Source organism: Peromyscus californicus, unplaced genomic scaffold (assembly GCF_007827085.1).
Source record: "Peromyscus californicus insignis strain IS unplaced genomic scaffold, ASM782708v3 Scaffold_10__1_contigs__length_136768540, whole genome shotgun sequence".
Lineage (NCBI taxonomy): Eukaryota > Metazoa > Chordata > Mammalia > Rodentia > Cricetidae > Peromyscus > Peromyscus californicus.
Genome location: NW_026294391.1, coordinates 25,804,265 through 25,825,137, shown reverse-complemented (window position 1 = coordinate 25,825,137; position 20,873 = coordinate 25,804,265). Strand labels below are relative to the sequence as shown.

Here is a 20,873-nt window from a genome sequence, read left to right as displayed (position 1 = left end):
TTATATGGCACAGTATAAAACCTCAATAACATGGCAATAACAGGTCTGTTAGTGCCCTCATTTGAGGTTATGAGGAGATGTAATAAAGGGTGGCTATTGCCCAGCTTCAACTGTCAACCATGTGAGAAGATGGAAGAGTAAGAAAGATGGAGGCCCCAAATGTCTGTATTTGTGATAAAGTTAACGTTGGAGCCAGTGGCCTGTATCTCTAGGCAGGTTGGCTTCTGCATGCTGCTCATGAAGGTCCCTGTCATAGAGTTGAATCATCAAAGAAGGTCCTGCTTTCTATGTGAAAACTGATTCTTAAGAGGAAGGGAAAAGGAAAGGGCCCACCCAGTTTTGTCTTGCAAGCTCATCCCACTAGGAAGCATGCCTCAAGAGGCAGGGGCATGCTAACATTAACGGAATACCCTCCATGTAAGAGGAAATACCAAAGGGGGAGCACAGGTTCTCCTGAAGCTTTATCTTGAGATTTAATAAGCTGTGGCTGATGGAACAATGGTCAGAGGATTAGTCAAGCTATGACAATAGGAGGCAAGTTTGTGGATAAACTCAGTATACTGTCATTCTTGGTTCTGTTTCTTAGATCTTTGAAACGGTTTCCCGTTCTTGAAGTTTTTCTCCCTTATTAGCCTCTGAGTCTTCATGGAAGACCCTTCTTGCCCACTGTCACCAGTTCCCCCTGGCACTTCCCCATCTTTTCTCATTGCTATGACATAGTACCCAATAAAAGCAACCCAAAGAAAGAAGGGTTTATTTGCTCACAGTTGGAGCTTACGGTATAGTCCATCATGGTGGGGAAGGCGTGGAGGCAGGAGCTTGAGGTGGCAGTCACACTGCATCAAGTCAAGCAGCAGGGAGAGATGAATGCTGCTGCTCATATCTCTTTCTTCTAAATATTCAGTCATGAACCGTACCCCATAGAATTGTGTCATCACCTTTAAGGTGTCCCAGCACCCACGTGGTGGCTCTCAACTGCCACAACTCCAGTTCTAAGGGGTCTTATGCTCTCTTCAGGCCTCCCAGAGCACCCAAGCATGCACATGGTGCACAGACATGCATCCAGGCAAAACATCCTCACACACATAGTAATGATGATGATGATGATGCAGTACCTGATAGCTACTGAAAACTTCATAAATATTTTCTCATTTCGTACCTCTTGACAATGTGTTTTGGCTTTCTTTTAAAAAATACAATATTTTCATTATTTTTCTTTTTGTGGTTTTACAGAGTTAGGATTTAGAGAGTTGGTAAAAGTTGTTGTTTTAGGGGGTTGGTAGAAAGGATAATTAATTATTAAGTACTAATTTTTAAAAATAATTTTTTAAATTAAAAAATCCTCTTTTATTTGGTTTAGTATATTTCAGTGAAAATTAAAGTCCCAACAGTAGATATTGGAGTTTTAATCAGAGATTTCATTCTTCTGGTTCACTCATATAATAATAATGGTTAATGACAATTTGAAGTAAAATTTTCAAGATTAAAAAGGATAATCACATTGAGGTTTAAAGAAAATACAGAGGTAGCTGAAGTATGAAGAATGCATCCAGTTATGAGAATGTGCACAGCTGTTACCGCTAAGCCTGAAGTGGGTAGTTTTCAGAGAACCATTTACATGTCTTTCACAACGGCTTAAGCTGAATGGTAATTCTTTCAGGAGATATAGGTGTGTACAAATTAACTAATTTAAATAAATCATACAAAGAGAGCCTTGTATCTTGACCCCCACATATTTTAAGCCTCAGATACTAACTTGAGTGTTTCCTGTAACAATACGACGATGTCTTTGAAGTAATTAAATGTTCCAAGTATTTGGTTTCTCTTTAGTCTTTTTTTCTCTGATTTGATTACAAGACCCTTAAAGAGGGGAATTTTAGAGTTCATTTTTTTCTTTTGATTAAATAGAAGTAAGAGAGGCCAATTAGAATGCTTCTGGACTGGGAGGTTTTCTACTCTATATAAAATGCCCATTATTGCTGAAATCTAATTTTTAAATTCATTTGTCTAGATCAGAGTGGCAAGTAGAACTTGGTGAGGATAGAAATGTTTTATAATATAAACTATTGGTGATGGCAGCCATTAGCTACAGGAGGCTATTGAGCACTCAAAATGTGGTCAGTGAAGCTGAGGAGCTGAATTTAAATTTTATTAATTTGATTTAAGTGAAACTTAAGGAGCTGCATGTGCCTAGTGGCCATTCTTGGGGACCCATAGCATTTCTTTTCTGTTTTAGATTTAGTATGGACACGAACCTGGGAATGCTGACTTCAATTTCAAACTACTTAACATATGTCCTAAACAGTGTTGAGTACCTACTGAGTCTGTGTACCTGATGTCAGAAATGTTTCCTTTGGGCTTCCTGACTCACCTTTAGAGCAAGGTGTGGTGACCTGAGATATGTTACTCTCTACACTTGTGTGAACATGGCCTTGCTAGCAGAGACCCTGTGAGTCCAAGAACAGGCTTGTTTTAACCTGAGCTTCAGGCCTGGCTGTGGGAGACACATCATGTACTTTACTGGACCTTCAGGGCGAGTGTTATTTTAATTAGCTCTGAGCTCTGGCATTCCTTGGAGAATGGGACATAGTGAAATTCCCTTAAAGACATTGCGTGGTGTGGATAGTCTGACCCCTTGTCACAGATTCATTCTTTCAAGTTGCTCTCCTGTCTTAATTCTCCTAACAATAAGTCTTTGGTGGAAAAAGTGAGCAGATCTTCACAAATACTCAATCCTTCGCTCCTCCATGCTTTATTAAGATATAATGCGACAATTCTATACACTGCAATGTTTTGATGCATGCATATATTGTAGTGTTTTGATGCATGCATGTATTGTGGAATGATTATCATCTCACAAGGTTATCATGTGTGTATTTATGTATGTACATATTTCTGTTTGTGAGGAGAGGTCAGAAGCCAGCCTTGGGTATGTAGTTCTTCAGGAACTGTCTGCCTTTTCTAAAGACACAGTCTCTCACTGGCTTGGAGCTTGCCAAGTAGGCTAGGCTGGCTGGCCAGTGAACCCCAGGGATCTGTCTATCTTTACCTCCCCAGCACTGGGCTTACAAGTATCTGCCATGCCTGGTTGTTTTGGGTGGGTTCTGAGGATCAAACTCAAGTCCTTGGGATGTCATAGAACACTTTACCAACTGAGCCATCTCTCCACCCCCATAGTATCAAGTGCAGTATTACTAATTCTAGTCACATACTGTGCATTGGTCCCCAAGAACTTATTTATCACATAACTGTGGGCCTCGGACCTACATTTCTGTATTTCTTCCATTCCAAATCCTAGTAACTAACCCTTTAATCTCAGTTTCTATAAGTGAGATCATGCAGGTCCTTGTCTTTTTGTGTTTGTCTTATTTCACTTATGTAATGTCTTCTAGCTTTATCTATACTGTAAACAATAGCAGGCTATCTTCCCCTTGTAAGGCTCTGGATCATTCTGCACTTTGTATATGTGTGTCGCATTTACATTATCCCTTCATTTGTTGTTGGACACCTGAACTAATTCCATATTGTGGCTATTATGAATAGTAAGTACTACAGTAAACATCAGTGTGTTGCTATGTGTTTCCTATGATGAATTCATTTGGTTTTGGTATATAGCAAGGATTGAGAGAGTGGGATCATGTGGTAATTCTATTTTTAGTTTTTAAAAATAACTGTCATCCTGTTTTCTATGGTGTCTAGACCAGTTTACTTCCCACGAACAGTATATAAGGGCTCCCCTTTCCCATATTCTTTTTTATAATACCTCGTGTTTTGACTTGGAGAGTATGTACCTAACAGGTGTGAGGTGATGTCACATCGTCGTTTTGATTTGCATTTCTCTGATTAGTAATGGTGAGCATTTCTTCCCATTCCCGCCAGCCATTTGCATTTTTTCTTTGGAAAAATATCTATTCATATCCTTTGTCCATTATTTTAATGGAAAAGCAGCTTGAAATAAGAAAAATGTTTTACAAATGAAGGTAGTGTTTATATCTAAAATAAATATGGAACTGATGCAAGTCAATAGTAGAGATCCCAAACAACATGATTTTACAATAGTCAAAGGATCAACTTTTTCTTCTGTTTCTTAAAAAGGTATCTTACCTTCTGGAAGGGGGCAGCATGGCCCATGAAGACTTCTGCGGGCATGTTGGTAAAATGAACCCAGGAGACCTACAGGTATGGCCATGGCAGGGGCTTGCTCATTGGTTAGCAGTCTTAGATGGTGTATGTTTGATCTTGCCTGTTTCCGGTACAATAACCATCCCTCCCACTTCTCTCCTACTCATACCTTGATCTCTCCTGTCTTCGTTTCTGTTCTGTTGCTATGACAGAATACCCCAACAAAAACACCTTAAAGGAGAAAGAGTCGTTTTCAGTTCACAGTTCATAGTGTTACCAGGGAAAACAGGGATCTCTCTTGTTGGTTTTCAGTCTCATTGATAAAGAATTAAAAAAAAAAAAAAAACAGACTCAGATGGAAGCTTGAGACAGTTTATTAGCATTTGAGGGAAAAACAACCGAGCAGGCAAGCTGTGAAACTCAGCCGCTGTCAGCAAGATGCGGATGGAGAAACTGAGAGAAAGTCGTGTCTTTTTGAGTTGGGGTCTAAGAAAGCTCAGCATGTTGGCAAGCAGCTGCATGTTGGAAGGGGAGAGGCACTTCAGAGACAGAGTGAGAAAGTCCAGAGTATCAGGGAAAGCATGCTTAGGCTTTTGGTCAGTATCTGAAAAAGAGATAGAAGGAAAGAAAGGAAGTTACATTTTTCTGAGTTAGAATTCAGAAAGTAGGCGAGCTCAGGAGTGATGATCTGTAAGCATTTTACTGAGGGAGGGGCTTCTGTGGTGTATAAGTGCATCATCTCATTAAGGGGATAATTATTCCTTCCACCTCCTTAGCCTGTCTTCTGGTGAATTAGCTTTCTTGAGGGATGGTCTTGTGGCTACATGACTGACAGGTCCAATTGGATTCTTTTTTTTTTAAATCTGTTTATTTTTTCTTTTTTTTTTTAAGGAATTTTTTAAATACATTTTACACACCAATCACAGATTCCCCCTGTCCTCCCTCCTTCTGCCCCTCTCACCTTCCCCCCCAACCCACCCCCATTCCCTCCTCCAACAAGGCAAGGCCTCCCATGGGGAGTCAGTAGAGCCTGGTACATTCAGTAGAGGCACGTCCAAGCCCCTCCCGCTGCCTCAAGGCTGTGCAAGGTGTCCCACCATAGGTAGCAGGCTCCAAAAAACCAGCTCATGCACCAGGGATGGATCCCAATCCTATTGCCAGGGGGGCCCTTAAGCAGATCAAGCTACACAACTGTCTTGCTGGATTAATTCTTAAGGAAGGAAAAGCAGTATGTAATGTTCCAATCTTTAAGGACAATTAGAATGCCATATCTCTATCAAGGCCAGGGTAAACTCAGATACCATTCTTTTGATGGGACGAAGTCGCTTTCCCTTAAAGGACTTCAACAAAACCCTGATTCCTCCCCCTTGTCATATAGTATTTTAAATTTTAGGAAGGGACAAAACTGATACTTTTCTTTCAGGAGTATTACCAGGGAAAACAGTGTTTGGGAGCCAAAGCTGACCATGAGGGAGGAATCCCTCTTCAGTGTTTTACTTTCAGGGTTCTAATGCCAGTCTAGCTACATAACAAAGGTATAGTCCATCATGGCAGGAAAGTCAAGGCTCCTGGAGCTTGAAGCAGCTGCTCATATCACATCCATAACCAGAATCAGAGAGCAATGGATGCATGCTAGTGCTCAGCTCACTCTCTCCATTCCATACAGTTCAGAATCCCCTGCCCCCCCCCAAAAAATAGCCCTGGCTCAGTAAAGATGGTATTACTAATCAGTTAACACATCAAAATAATCTCCACAGGCATGCGCAGAGGCCCATCTCCCAGGTGATTCCCGATTCTATCAAGCTGAGAACACTAGCCATCATACCCCCCTTTGGGGGTATTCTTCTCTGCTGCCGGGAAACCAACACAGATCTCCGGTATTCTGTTCTCATGTTTTCCTTGATCCCTCAATCACTGTTTCTTGTGGTGCTGGGGATCAGATGCAATCTTTACGATATTTCATTTCACTTATTTGTTTATTCGTATGTGTATGCAAGCACATGCCGTGACACATGTATAGCCCTCAGAGGACAACTTGTGGGAGTCGGTTCTCTCCTTCTACCAAGTGGGTCCCCAGGATCGAACTCCGGTGGTCAGGCTTGGCAGCAAGTGCCTTGACCTGCTGAGCCAGTTCAGTTTTGGATATCGCGAATCACTTCTTAGTGCTTACCCAGTGGTTCTGTTGTCATCGTTTTGTTTGTTTTTACTTTTCTTAAAGTGTAATCAAGAGTGACTGTCCCAATTGCCATTCCTTCCTCAATTCACTGAAGCCACAGTTGGTCTGTCTCCATCCTTCCCTTCAACCTGTATTGAAGCTCTTCGAGTAGTGATCATTTATGATGTCCCTACTCCCAAACTCAGCACTTGAAGACCATTTCATTTCGGTCTTTCTAGACTTACGTTCTGCACTTGTGACACTTCATTATTTATGTTTCGATTCATTTGCATGGTTCAGTATTGTCACTTAAGTTAGTAACCCAAGGTCAGGCAAGGTGGCTCTCACCTCTAAGCCCAGCACTCAGGAGGCAGAGATAAGTAGACCTCTGCAAGCTCAAAACCAGCCTGGTCTACAGAGTGCGTTTCAGGGTAGCCAGGTTACATAGTAAGAGCCTATCTCAAAAAAGAAAATAAGAGATAATAACTCAATCTGTGTGTCATATTACTTTTGTTTGTGATGGTATAATTTAACCCCCCTGAAACTGCTTAGACCATTTTGGTCAGTTGTGTTGGTAGGAGCTCTATATGAGACCATTTACATATTTTGTGGGATGCAAAGTATACATGTTGGATCATGATGTTTCAGTGAAAATGAAATAAAAAACAAAAGCAAAAGGAAAATGCTATCACAAAAGAAAAAGGAACCTCCCACTAGAGCAGAACATAAAACAGAGTTTGCTCAGAGTGGTAGACAGATAAGAACCCCAGGGCATGTCCTGCTCATGGAATTGGTGACTTCTGCTGTTCACCTCATCAGGCTGCCTCTGTAGATGCTGGTCCACACTTAGACCGTTACAATTTCATAGCTGGGACCAGGGCATGGCAGTTTATGTCTATAATACCAGAATTTGGAGGGATCAAGAGTTTAAGGCCAGCCTGAGTTACATAATGAGATCCTATCTCAAAGCAACCACAGTAACAATAGACTTCTCATTTGCTTAGGATAATAATGGCATAGCATCTTTCAGCTTATTCAACCTTTCCATTTCCATGAGCTCTTTGAGATCATTAGCATTTTGCATCCCAGTTTTAAATGAGAGAATAGGGATTTAAAGGTATTTAAAAGTGAAAGGGTACTAGAGTTATTTGAAAAGCCTCAGAGTTAGTAAGTGATGGGGATGGAAAGAGAACCATGTTGTCCTCATCCAAACCCAGTGAGTGGGCTGTTTTAATTATTACCAAGCTATGTTTTATCTAAAAAGTTAATCAAGAGATTGAAACTATGGGAGGGGGGTTTGAGTTGGCTATTGTTATGATACATTGTATACATGCAAAAAATTGTCAAAGAATAAATAAAATAAATAAAAATACCAAGAGAGGAATTTTTAGTGGAGGAGGAAAATAGAAAGAGATCTTTGAGGAACACCAATAGCTGTTGTCAGACAGAAAAATAGTGGATCTCTCCACTAGAAGGTTCTATCAGCATTATCCAACAGAGTAGAGAGAAATGTGTTTAGACTTAGTGAAGAAAAAAAATCTCCAAAACATGTAGTAGTTTTCTTTCAGGTTCTCATACTTGTCTCAGACTCTCTTTCTCATGCTGCTGTTTCCTTTCTCTGGACTCCTCCTGTTTCTTTCCACTAGTCCATGCTTACTCTGGGTTTCAGCCTGATGGTAGAGCCAAGGCAACTTGAGCCACTACATGTACTCTGGTAGAACTGTCCTTCTTCACCTTACCAACCAAGCACAGAGATAATGGCAATGATTATTTTGAGCGGTTGTCTTTAAGGATTTTTTTTCTCTCCAAGGGCTGGGTGGGAGATGATGCTGATGGCCTGCTTCTGAGTTTAGATGGTGACAGTTCTCATATATCCATACATAGCACCCCATCTGAAGTGCATGCATTGGGCCTCTCTCAGAGGCTCCTGGTCACTGAGGGATGCCAAATGTAATCTAAATGCCTTAGTGTTTTCTGTCTTCTGTGCAATAATTCTGAAGTTTATCTAAAGGATTCCCAGTAGGACTAAGTCCCAGGCCTCCACAGCTGGGGCTTGCTCATCAACACTCCTCTTTGGCTTTCTCCTTTGCCCGTCTCACCCTTCCCTACTCCCTCCGGTTTGCTTTCTGTATCACCTTTCAAATAAACAACCTGCATGTAGGTCCTTGTTTCAGTGTCTTCTCTGGGTGAGTCCAAACTAAGACAAGCAGGAAATGGATGTATCATGTTCTAACCCTGCATCCTCAGAGTCTGAGGCTAGTGCCTAGAGGAGGCCTCCTGTATGTTCTCAAACATGTAAACAAACACTTGAAAAATCTGCCCAACAGCCAGAGACAACTGTTTCTCTCAGTAGTAAGGGCTCCATTACTGTAATTATACACCATTGTACAAGCTTGCCATTTCCAGGGTAGTGGATGCTGAGGGCTTTCCCATGTCTATTTAATCTCACTTATATATTCTACAGTGTTGTGTGATATTTTGTTTGTGTTCTGACAAATAAAGCTTGCCTGGATATCAGAGGGTGGAACTAGCCACTAGTTAACCATTAACCATAGAGAGGTCTGGAGAGCTGTACAGACAGGAGACCAGAAGCAATAAGGCTGGGCAGAGACAGGAAGTGATAAGGCGGGGTGGAGACAGGATCTCAGCCCTTTTGGTCAGAGGATTTGGAGAGGTAAGAAGTGACTGTGGTTGCTCCTTTGCTTCTCCGATTTTTCAGCTTTTACCCCGTTATCTGACTACCTGGTTTTTATTGGTAACACTAATTAGGATCACACTTCACTTCAGCTGATGGGCATGCTATCCATTGATGGCTCATTGCTACATTCTTCCCTGGGAACTGTACTCTGTGGCAGGAAATTGACTTTCCCAAGGCTGTGCTTCCTACTCAGGAGCAATCCTATGATAACTCTTTGCTGATTTCAGGACCATCCTTAAGATTTAGCCCAACTGCACATCTCCCTGTTGGGTTGGCTAGGCCTGTAATGCAACTGCATTGCTGACTGCCATCTTCCTTGCCCAGTATTGTTTCTTACCCTTCTTAAGTCAAATCATACCCCAGTACTATCTGGCTGCAACTCCTTATCTTGGAGCTCAACATGAAACTCGATCATCACAGAAAGGATTCTTTTCAGTTCTGATGCTTTCATTCAAAAATGAGGAAGGCTTTGGAAACGGGAAAGAGCCCCAGGAACTGTCATAGACATTGGTTATTTCTTAAGATGCCCAGGCACTCTGACTGCAGCTCCTGTTGGATGTACCACAGCATTGTAATTGTTGCATGCACAGACTTGTTAGGGGCTGCGTTACATTTAGCCTCTTGTTCTGGTGTTTTGCAGTGGATGACTGCAGGCCGGGGCATTCTGCATGCTGAGATGCCCTGCTCAGAGGAGCCAGCCCATGGCTTACAGCTGTGGGTGAATCTGAGACGCTCAGAAAAGATGGTGGAGCCTCAGTACCAGGAACTGAAAAGTGAAGAGATCCCAAAACCCACCAAGGATGGTGTGACAGTCGCTGTCATTTCAGGAGAAGCCTTGGGGATAAAGGTAAGTCATGCCTATTGTGTGTCTCTGAAACATGAGATGTATGGTGACATCAGGGAGACTCTAGCTTTATTGTCAGCTCTCAGTTTATCATAGTATGTGTCCCAGTGGATGACTTGCTTCATAGATATCAGGATAAGAGAAACGTAAGGGAACCCAGAAATGGTTTGCTGTGTGTAAACTTATAGAGTTGGAATACGTGCAAGAAACTATGCTCATATGAAGAGTTTGATTGAAAAGCAGTTTTCTAGGTGTATCTTAATGCATGTGCAGATTTACTGTAATTCCTATTATTTTTAAGTCCACTCTAATCCTGCAAAGTCATTGCTTTCATGACGCAACCAAAAACCAGGATCAGTGTCACCCCAGATTCATGCAAATAATTTATGCCCCACTTAGTAAGCAAGGAAAGCACATGGGCAACATTACAGGGTTTTAAGACAAAATTAGCTATTGGGACTGGAGAGATGGCTCAGCAGTTAAGAGTACTTACTGCCCTTGCAGAGGACCTGGGTCTGGTTCTCAGCACCTACATTGAAACACAACCACTTATAGCTCCAGCCCCAGAGGTTCTGACCCCCTCTTCTGGCCTTCATGGGTACCCACTCATACATGCAGACATACACATATATAAAAAAATAATTTTTTTTGAGTTTTTCAAGACAGGGTTTCTCTGTATAACAGCCCTGGCTTTCCTGGACCTCACTCTGTAGACCAGGCTGGCTTCAAACTCACAGAGATCCGCCTGCTTCTGCCTCCCAAGTGCTGGGATTAAAGGCATGCACTACCACCGCCCAGCTAAAAAATAAAATCTTAAAGAATAAATCAAAATTCACTGTTCATTTAACTTATACGGGACATGCTTTGTATATTTTAACTGAGACTTAACTGAGACTTGGGTTTGGGTCTTACTTAATTACTGTTTGGGTTAGGGTCTTACTTTTTAATGAAATAAAAATCAATTTATGAAGTAGGTATGACAAGTATTATAGTAATTGCCCACTGGAACAATTTTCTGGGAGGGCTAAGGAGCCACACAGCAGCCAATCTGTGGTAATGGTGAGCTTGGTCACCAGAACCTAGTAGGTGGGGTGCCTAGAAGCTGACCCTGAGATGCAGATTCCTGTGCACAAGGTTTTAAAGGAAGTGCTCCTAGGGAAACAGTAAAGAGAACCTGGATGAAGTAGGAAGGATGCTAAGCAGTGTCACTGTCTCGGGCATAGATCCGAAGAGAGGCTTTAACCAGACTCCATTGGGGACTCTTCAGGATCAGCATGTCACAGGCAAGATAGTAGGGTTTTCATGCTCCCTCATCGAACAGTCATTCATTTGGCCTTTGATTCTTGAGTGGAGGGTAAAAGTAGCCAAGGGAATCTGTTAAGGGGCCTGGAGACGTGGCACCTGACAATGAGAACATCAGAATATTGTAAAGTACTTTGCTATTCTCCCAGTGAGCAACTAGCATTTGAGACTATTTTAACTAGTACCTTAAGTGTTCTAGTTTCCTCTCTGTTGCTGTGGTAAAGACACTCTGACCAAAAGCAACTTAAAGAAAGAAAGGGTTTATTTCCATTCACAGGTCACAGTTCATCACTGAGGGAAATAAGGGAAGGAAATCAAGCAGGAACCTAATGCAAAGACTGTGGAGGAACACTGTTTGCTGGCTTCCTCTGGGTCATGCTTAGCTAGCTTCTTTGCACAGCACAGGACCACCTTTCCAGAGAATGGTGCTGGCTACGGTGGGCTGCCCTACTTTATCAATTAACAATCAAGACGATCTCCCACATACATGCCTATGGACCAATGGGATCCAGGCGATTCCTCAGTTGAGCTTCCCTTCTTGGATGACACTAGGCTGTGTCAAGTTGATGATTAGAGCTTACTATGGCATTTGGTAAATTTTCATTATTTTATGTATGTGTGAGAATAATGGCTTGTCAGTGGCTATTGAATAATAATCACTCAACGACACACATTGCATAATTATCAGGTGGGCTTGGATTGTAGCCTGGGACTCACTATTTTTTCTTTAGCCTTCATTGAAACAACAGTTCTAGATTTAAAACACACATCAGTATATGTTTGCTTTTATTTGTGCCTCAGGTGCATACAGAAATAATCGAAGGAAAAAATAAAAAGCAGTGTTTGCTCACAGTTAAGCACATGTGACTACTGTTCACCATCCTGTGGTGTGCTTGGAAATGGTCTTTCTTTGTGTTTCTGTGACTGATTTGTTTCTATTCATCAAACATGGAGCCTTCCCTTTTCAGCTTTTTTGAAGTTTCCCCACCTGCATTCTGCCGAGGAGAGTTAAGACCTTGTGAGGTCTTTTGACGAAAGGCCAGGGAACATCACTAAGGTGCCCCAGACAAGCACACAAGTGAAACTGCCAACCCTTCTCACTGTGTATTTTTTCTGTTACCTGTTTCCAGGACTCTCAAGTTCTAGAGGCATGCATTCAAGGGACACTGAGGTGGATGTTGAAGGGTAGGAGGCTCCCTCTCCACTTCAACCAAAGCACAAGACCTTGGTTGAGTCTATTAGAATTGTCTGGGAGATTCCATTTAGAATACAGGTGTGACGACATGCAACTGTAATCCCAGCACTGAGTAGGCTGGCACAGGAGGATCTTGAGTTTGAGACCAGTCTGGGATACATAGTGAGACCCTATCTAACCCTCTATCCCCAAACAATTTGTCTGTCTGGAGCGAAAAGGAGAAATCAAACTGGTGATTTAATAAATAAGCAAAGCCTGCAATATCATAAATTCATAGAGTTTGCAATGGTGTTTCATTTATAGAAAACACAAGGAACTTTTGAGGTTGGAGTCAGTTCCAGCTATAGGCATTTTAAAGCATGCCTAGCAGACCATGTGATGTTGCAATTGCAACCAAGGCTTAGAGGCCAGGAGTAAAGTTTTAACTTTGTGAAATGATGTCTTGGTAGCTGCTGGCCTCACTTATTTCATTTTGTTGAGTAAAATTTCTGAAGCAAATTGTATTTTCCGAAGTAAATGATTAGTCTTTATTTTGAGGGCATTTTAATGAGGTCCCATTGGAACCTTGAGCAGCCTTGAGTTTCTAGAAGCACTATGGATCCATGGCCCCACAGTGGACTCTGGAGACTCTGGAGACAGGCAGAGCAGGCAGCGAGGTGCCCATCATGCACTAGCTGTGTGGGCTGCGTGGTGTTAAGGAAATGGCTTGATTTCTCTTTGACTCAGTTTTGTAAACACTACATAGGTGGTAGCTGTTGACATTGTATTGATTGTTTTATGTCTACTTGGGTAGAAATGGGGTGGAGATTTATGTATGTCACCAATGCTAAAGAGATTGTTTTGCAATTTGGAAAAGGCAGTTAATCTGCTTTGAAGCACGGTCACCAGGGAGAGTCATTGCAGAAATGAGGACTATTGGCTATTTCTTTGTGGGTCTGCTAAGGGACCGAGTTTTGCACATCACAGCACTGGACATCCTCTCACCAATGAATAATTCAGTCTGAAGTGATCTAGAGCTACCATAAAGAGGCACTAAAGATAGTTTCGCATCAGAAACATTATTTGGGGCTAGAGAGATGGCTCAGTGAACTGCTGTTACAGAGCAACTATGTTTGGTTCCCAGTACTCACATCAGGTGGTTCATAACTGCCTGTAACTCTAGCTCCAGGGGATCAGGTGCCCTCTTCTGGTCTCCGAGGGCACATGCTCTTACATGCACATGTCCACATGCACCCACACATATACAAAGTTAAAATTAAAAAAGAAGATAATTTTAAGTTAGATTACAAAGTGATATGAAGAATATACCTTACAAAAGATCTACTTAACACCAACAACTTTTCCTGCTATAGGTAAACTTTCTGGAAAATGGATTTGGTGACTACTACAATGCATTTGACTTTAATATTTATGTGGATTGCCTGACAGTTGGACAAAGTAAAGATTCTGGTATAGCAGATCTGCAGTGAAGTCTGAGACTACACAATTCTAAGAGGCTTCTGAGTGCTTCTCTGCTGTTGCCCAGGAACCACTCTAGTTTGTGTAATGGACATGGCATCCAGGCCAGGGGAATATACTCATCCTTAGGAAGTTTGGTTTGGCTCTTGTAGATAATATTAAATAGTTCAATCCAGTGACTTCTAGCAAATTCTACTTAATTATTCTAGACATGAATACTTATATCTGAAAAAAAGGGGTGAAGAGTGCCAATGTAAGATGCTATAAGCCTTACAATTAGCAAAACCATCTTTTTAATGTGCCCAAAGGTAACTATGTCACTTTTTCCCAGGGTGTCTGTGTCTAAGCATTTACACAGACCTTGAAATGCCATAGCCAATTTTAAGGAAGATTCTGCCAGGACAACACAGTCTAGAGTAAATGTTGAAATGGGAGAGAAGAAAAATGGGATGGTTTGAATAGTTTCTGTCACTTTTGAAAGGACACAATTGCATGTTTGCTTCATGAGAGTATGCAGTTTTCCAAACCCCATTCCATCCTTATCAGTCAGCCAATCCACTGTATTTATTGCCAGCTCCTTTTGGAACACAATGCTGCTCCCCCCTTAATGCCTCTCTTTGACTCCTGCTGCTCTACATTCCATTATGTCAAAAACAAGCCTTAAGGAGGTCAAAGAAAGACAATCTGGAGCCAGGTGGCCAGGGTTCAAGGTTAGCTTCACTGCTGAAACACGTTGGAGAATTTATTTAAGCTAGCTGAACCTCAGTTTTCTAATCTGTAAAATGGAGATGGCCATGGTAACCACATTAGAGAGTTTTTAGGAGGAGTAAATTGATTATATACAACCCCCCCTTGTGTGTGTGTGTGTGTGTGTGTGTGTGTGTTGGCAAAGAGTAAGTCCTATATGGAAGTCCTATATGGTCCTATATATACTATTTTCATGCCCTTTATAAAACCATAGATAATGTCAGGTGGCCTACAGATACGACATAAAGAGTCTTCTTTTGGATGGGCAAACTTATGTAATCATGGGCTGGATGACTCCATTTTAAAAAGCCCAGTTACCAAAGGAATTTGCTATATATCTAAAGTAATTCACTCCACTCATTTTGCATTCTACCTGTGTCCCCATTTCAGAGGAAATTTGACTTTTTGGATCTATTCTGTGCCTTTGCCATGAAGCTCTTCCCTTCACTTTGCCTACCTGAGCTTGCTTTTGTCCCCTTAGTGATGTGGGCAGTGTTGTTCATCCATGGACAGCTGCTCATTCAAAAGAATGAGTTCACTGTCTCCCGAGTGCTGGGATTAAAGGTGTGCGACACCTCTACCTGGTCTGTTATTTTAAGGTTGATTTTTATTTTTCATTATGTGTATGCATGTGTGTCTGTGCAGAAGTGTGTGCATGTGAGTGTAGGGGCCCATGGAGGCCAGAAACGTGTATTGGATCCTCTGGAGCTGGAGTTACAGGAAATTGTAAGCTGCCCAACATGGGTGCTGTGAACTGAACTTGGGTTCTCTGCAAGAACAGTACTTCCTCTTGACTGCTGAGGCATCTTTCACCAGCATGGGTGTTTTCTATTTGTTTTTATGTGTTTGTCCCATTATACAGCCCAAGCTTGTCTCGAACTTTCCGTTCTTCTACCTCAGGTGCCATGAGTGACCACACCTGGCCTGGCTTCACTAATCTCAATCAATCAATCAATGGATCAACCAAACCCCCCTCCACTGCACTGGAACTTTATTTCAGAGCACTCTACAATATTACTAACTCCTCAAGGCATTTAATGGTGCAAATTTTCTCTCCCTTTGCTAATTTTATTTTTGTTACTTTTTATTTACAATGATTTTACTTTTGGGATCTAACTTAATTAGATGGTATGAGAATTACTTTTAAATGTTACCTGAAATAATCACAACCACTGTATTGAATTCTGGTTGAATTTCTCTTCTGAAAATGCAAAGAAGTGTATTGTAATGGGTAGATGGGGCAAGAGATGAAAGGAATTAGTATGATGGGGCAGAGAGCTTCCCGGTACTCTGTTGACACAGAGGAAGTGAGGAAACATGTTACTAGGGAGAAAAAGTATTGAAATGTGCTATAGAAAATGGCGTTTAGAAGCTCAATGTTTTCTTCAGCTTGCTGCTGCTCATCAGGAGCAAACCCAGAGTCCTCCCCTTTGGCTCAATCCTCCCAGCTGTCACCACTAGAAGCATCTTGCCTTCTGTACAGATCCACACAGCTGCCCTAGCTTCACAGCTCAGGAAAGTGTGGACATTTTAGTTACATCTCCCATTTCTCTAGGATCTCTGTTTTTTCAGTAATTCGGTACCTGCGGTGTATACATTGTTTCGTACCTTAGCTATATGATGTGAATGAGATAAAACCGCTAGCTTCAAAACAAGCTCACAGTTTAGGGTGGAGAAGGAAGCCAGCAGTATCAGAAGTGTAATATGACATGGGAAAACAATAAAAAGGCCATATATGAAAATTGATCTCTGTGAGGTAGAGGCCAGCCTGGTCTGCAGAGCGAGTTCCAGGAGAGTCATAGCTACTCAGAGAAACCCTGTCTCAAAAACAAACAAACAAACAACTCCCCCCCCCAAAAAAAACCACCAAACAAATAAAAAAGTTTCATGATTAGTCAGAGGTTCTGCTTAGGTGGGTAGAGGAAGAGAGTGACGGAAACAGAAGGGAGAGGGGTTGTGTCTTAGAGTGGTTTCTATAAAAAGCTTAGATCTGGCCCGGGGAGATAACTCAGTAGGTAAAGTGCTTGCAGTTCAAGCATGAGGGCCCAAATCCAGTCCCCAACCCCACAGAAAAATGCTGGGTATAGTGCTACATTCCTGAAATCCCAGAACTGGGAGGTGGAAACAAGCTGATCCCTGGATCTCAATGGCCAGCCTAGTCTATTTGGCAAACCTTGAGTTCCAGTGAGAGATTCTGTCTCAAGAGATAAGGTAGATGGTATCTGAGGAGGAATTAGACCTGAGATTGACCTCTGGCCTCCAGAAGCACACGTGTGCATGTGCACCGCCCACGTGTGCACCTGTGTGCAAACACAAAAAATAAAAAGTGGGAGCAAAGAGAGTAAAGTGGAAACTACTTAGAATGGTAATCGGGGCTACACAGGCAACCAGGTGTTGGTGGAGTTGTGAAAGGGAAAGAGGAGATGATTTGAAATATTGGAATGAAGGGAAATTCACAAGTAAGTTTGACTTTGTGCTGTTTCTGAGGCTGACATTAATTGTATATATGGTTCTGTATCCTTTTCTCCCGGTGTTCTATATGGTTGGGAGAATGATCTATGATGGCCGTGCTTTTGGTTTTGAATGAGTGAGTTTATTAAGTATATTTCAAATAGATAGAATGATAGATAGATAGAACGATGGATGGATGGATGGATGGATGGATGGATGGAATCTTAGTTAGGGTTTCAATTGCTGTGACGAAACACCATGACCATAAATCAAGTTGGGGAGGAAAGGGTTTATTTGGCTTACACTTCCACATTGTTGTTCACCTGAAGGAAGTCAAGATAGGAATTCAAAAAGGGCAGGAACCTGGAGGCAGGAGCTGATGCAGAGACCGTGGAGGGATGCTGCTTACTGGCTTGTTTCCCCTGGCTTGCTCAGCCTGCTTTCTTATAGAACCCAGGACCACCATCCCAGGGATGGCACCACCCACAATGGGCTGGGCCCTCACCCATTGATCACTAATTGAGAAAATGCCTTACAGGTGGATCTTATGGAGGCATTTCCTCAGCTGAGACTCCTCCCTCTCTGATGACTCTAGTGTGTCAAGTTGACTCACAAAACCAGCCAGTACAGACAAACAGACAGATAGATAGATTAGATAGCAAGCAAAACATCATCAAATTGATTGATTGGGTAGTCAAAACATCCAGCAGACATTGAGTATGGAAAGCCCCATTGAGGCAGTCAGCTGGAGTTCTCCATAGAGTCCCAGGCAGTGCAATGCCCACTTAGATGAAGCTTCTGAGTAAAAGAACAAATAGCAACACAGCTAACATCATCAGTTTGGGTGCTTGTAAAATCCACTACAACCTGACTGGATTCTGGATTGAATTTTCTCTCCATGGATGAGGCCCCCATGGTTGAATTTTTGGCTTCTCTTTCCAATTGCAGACATTTTTGTACCTTGGGATAAACAATAGTAAGCTCTGTCGGAGATCATTTAACTCCTAGTTCTTCTCGAGGACACAGTGATTTTAATACTTTTAGCGGCTTGCTGTTTCCCTCTCCCCATCACAGAGCCAGTGGGCCAGCCTGACTCAAGAGGGGGCAGTGTTGGAGGACACGTGACCTAACATGCTTGGATCTGAAGTTGGGGGAAGACAACCCCACTTCCTAGTTTCTCACTGGCCTCAAACACTACATGACAATTTACCATTACAAGACATGTCACACTCAGAGTTTCTTTAAATAGCTGGCCTTGAGGTTCAGGTGGATGTGGTCCTCAGCATCTCTGTATAGTCCTATTTCATTTCTGATACCACGAAGCTATTTTTTTTTTTTCTGTAGGAGTGACTCAAAACAGGCTAGGTGATTCCTGCTGATTCTCAGCCTCATTCCACAGAAAAGTGAACACTTGGCTTTGATTTGGTGTTGAGAATAGGCAAAATTAGACTGCTAGTATTTTTAGTAAATAAGAGGACACCAAAGAAATGCACCCAACAACTTCAAAGAACTTGACCTATGGTAGGCAGCCATAGTTGGCACATCATTTGGAGTTAGGAATGTTCAAATAAACAATGGTCAAGATCTATTCAAATCAGTTGTACAAAAGGTTACTCTTGCCCAGGGCAGCCCACTCACCCCAGAAATACCATTGTTGGTGTGTACTATGGATGCCAGATGTTCTTATTTCTTCAAGATGCCCCCGCTGACCTAATCACCTAGGAAATGCATTCCATGGGTGTTGACAGCTCTGTTCTGCAAGAAACAGAAGAATAGATAGATAGGTGCATTTAAAGCCAGAAGTTACATTCTGTACCATTCATATATCCTTGGCCCGACTGGTGAGGATTATAAATTTGCAAGGAACTTTAGGTTAAAAGCCTAATGAATGCTATAAAGAATGAAGATATCACCTTTCATAAAGGCAAGTGGATGTGTTAGCATATCATTGTGCTCATTCCTATGGCTGTCAGGGTTTGGATTTTTAGGATGTAATAAGTCTTTCCTCAGGAACATATTAAATATTTTTCAACTACAGCCAAAAACACAAGGCAGCTTCAAAAAGTTGTCTTCAGGCTCCTGTATGATGCATTAAAAGCTGAGGTGTATGCTACTATATAAAGCTAAGTGAATAGCTATAATCCAGCACTTCATTTTGATCAGAGTGCATTATTAATTGATTGGCAAACAAACTAAATGTGATTAATGAAGTTCAGTGCCAGACAGAATGCTGTTTACTTGAGGCATTAGACTTTAATGGTACATTGTTGATACCTTAATCAGTCTTAAAAAATACCTTACTGCTATGGATAGGGAATAAGCACTTCAAATGTTTGAAAATTCCAACTCAAATGCGCTGTAAAGCATTGAAGTTATTCTGTATTTTTAAGAAGAGGAGCATGGTGTGGTCGTAAAACCACAGGGAATCCTCTTCAGCATCTACTGCAGATCCAGAGGCATTCTTTTATCTTCGAAAAATGAGATGAGAAAAAAGAACACACCTGCCATTCCTGGAAGGTCTTCCACAATCATCCCTGGGAAATGAACAAGGATTCCCCGGCAAAACTTACCATTAGCTCGCCTGAGCTCAGCTAACGTGTACTCTGGGCCACCTGCATAAGACTTGGGAAGGAAAGGTGACAAAATCAAGGCGCTGGAAAGGCAGGAAGGGCCAGACACATGGCTGCTGAGATGAGTGTACTGTGATGAGTTTGCAGACTTGTGAGTCGTGAGTCCGTGGGAAGGCACAGAACGGGGCTCAGGGCAATGTCAGGGTCAGGCAAGGCAGGACTAAGTCTAAAAGCGAGAACTGACCTGGCAGACAAGTATGGAAGGGGCTAGGGGAGGGCTCAGGTGGTAAAGTGCTTGCTGTGCAAGCCTGAGGGCCTGAGTTTGAGCTCCCAGTACTCAAAACAGACCAACCGGGCATGGGCTGGAGATGGGGCTTAGCAGTTAAGAGTGCATTCTTCTCTTGCACACGTTCGGTTCCCAGAACCCATTTGGGGAGGCTCACAGCCACTTGTAAGTCCAGCTCCTGGGGAATTGCACAACACCTCTCCCCAGTAAAAATGGATCTTCAAAAGAAATGCACCTGTAATCCCCGCACTGAGAAGGCAGAGGCAGGAGGATCCATGGGATTTGCTGGTTACCCAGTCTAGCTGGATTAGTGAGCTCTAGTTTCATTGAGACCCTTGTCTCACAAAATAAGGTGGGGAGCAGTTAAGGAAGACACCCAGTATTGACCTCTGGCCTCTACGGGCATGTTTAGACATCCACACCCTCACAAACCTGGAAGCACACACACACACACACACACACACACACACACACACACACACACACACAGAGCATACTTGCATTCATACACAAGAAGGATGGGGGACAGTACAGTTGAGGATGCTTCTGTGCCACATGTGAGACAGTGTTCAACTAATGTTCAGAACACACATTTGTTGTCCTAAGCATGAAAAAGGGTTAAGTTAGAGTCTTTTGCATGTAAAACTTCTTGGCAATTTACTTTCATGTGTATGAGAGTCTTTCATGTTGAGAGTATAGCTATTCCACATGGGGTACAGCGTACATTGATTGATATCTACCTTGTCCAGGATCATTGAGAAAGAGAACAATGAAAACTTTGCCTTTCTCTTGAAATGTTAAAAAGCAACCCTTGTCTCTTTCCACATAGACAGTGGGGATTAACATTATGATGTTCGTAAGTTTTCTTTTTTCTTGGACCAACTATAAATAGTAACTCAAGAGATCTCAGTGTTTCTTTTTAAAAGAAGGCAATCTGAGGTCCACAGCCAGGCTCCTTTCTCTACAGTCTTCAAACACATGAGTCTGGTTAGTTTTCTTCTCATCTTTAGTCTCTGACGTGAATGTTGGCTTCATCATCCTGACC

The 20,873-nt window shown here is 42.2% G+C and overlaps 1 protein-coding gene across 3 annotated transcripts in view; it reads left to right on the top strand.

The window, feature by feature from the left end:
- Pir (pirin) overlaps nt 1–20,873 on the top strand; it is a 96,247-nt gene that overhangs the window by 24,293 nt on the left and 51,081 nt on the right. For 2 of the 3 annotated variants that reach the window (XM_052717632.1, XM_052717467.1), the window contains exons 4-5: nt 4,096–4,179; nt 9,616–9,822. In XM_052717632.1, coding sequence (XP_052573592.1) covers nt 4,096–4,179; nt 9,616–9,822 — 291 coding nt within the window. The remainder of the gene's footprint in view (nt 1–4,095; nt 4,180–9,615; nt 9,823–20,873) is intronic. The other variant, XM_052717552.1, reaches the window with a different exon arrangement.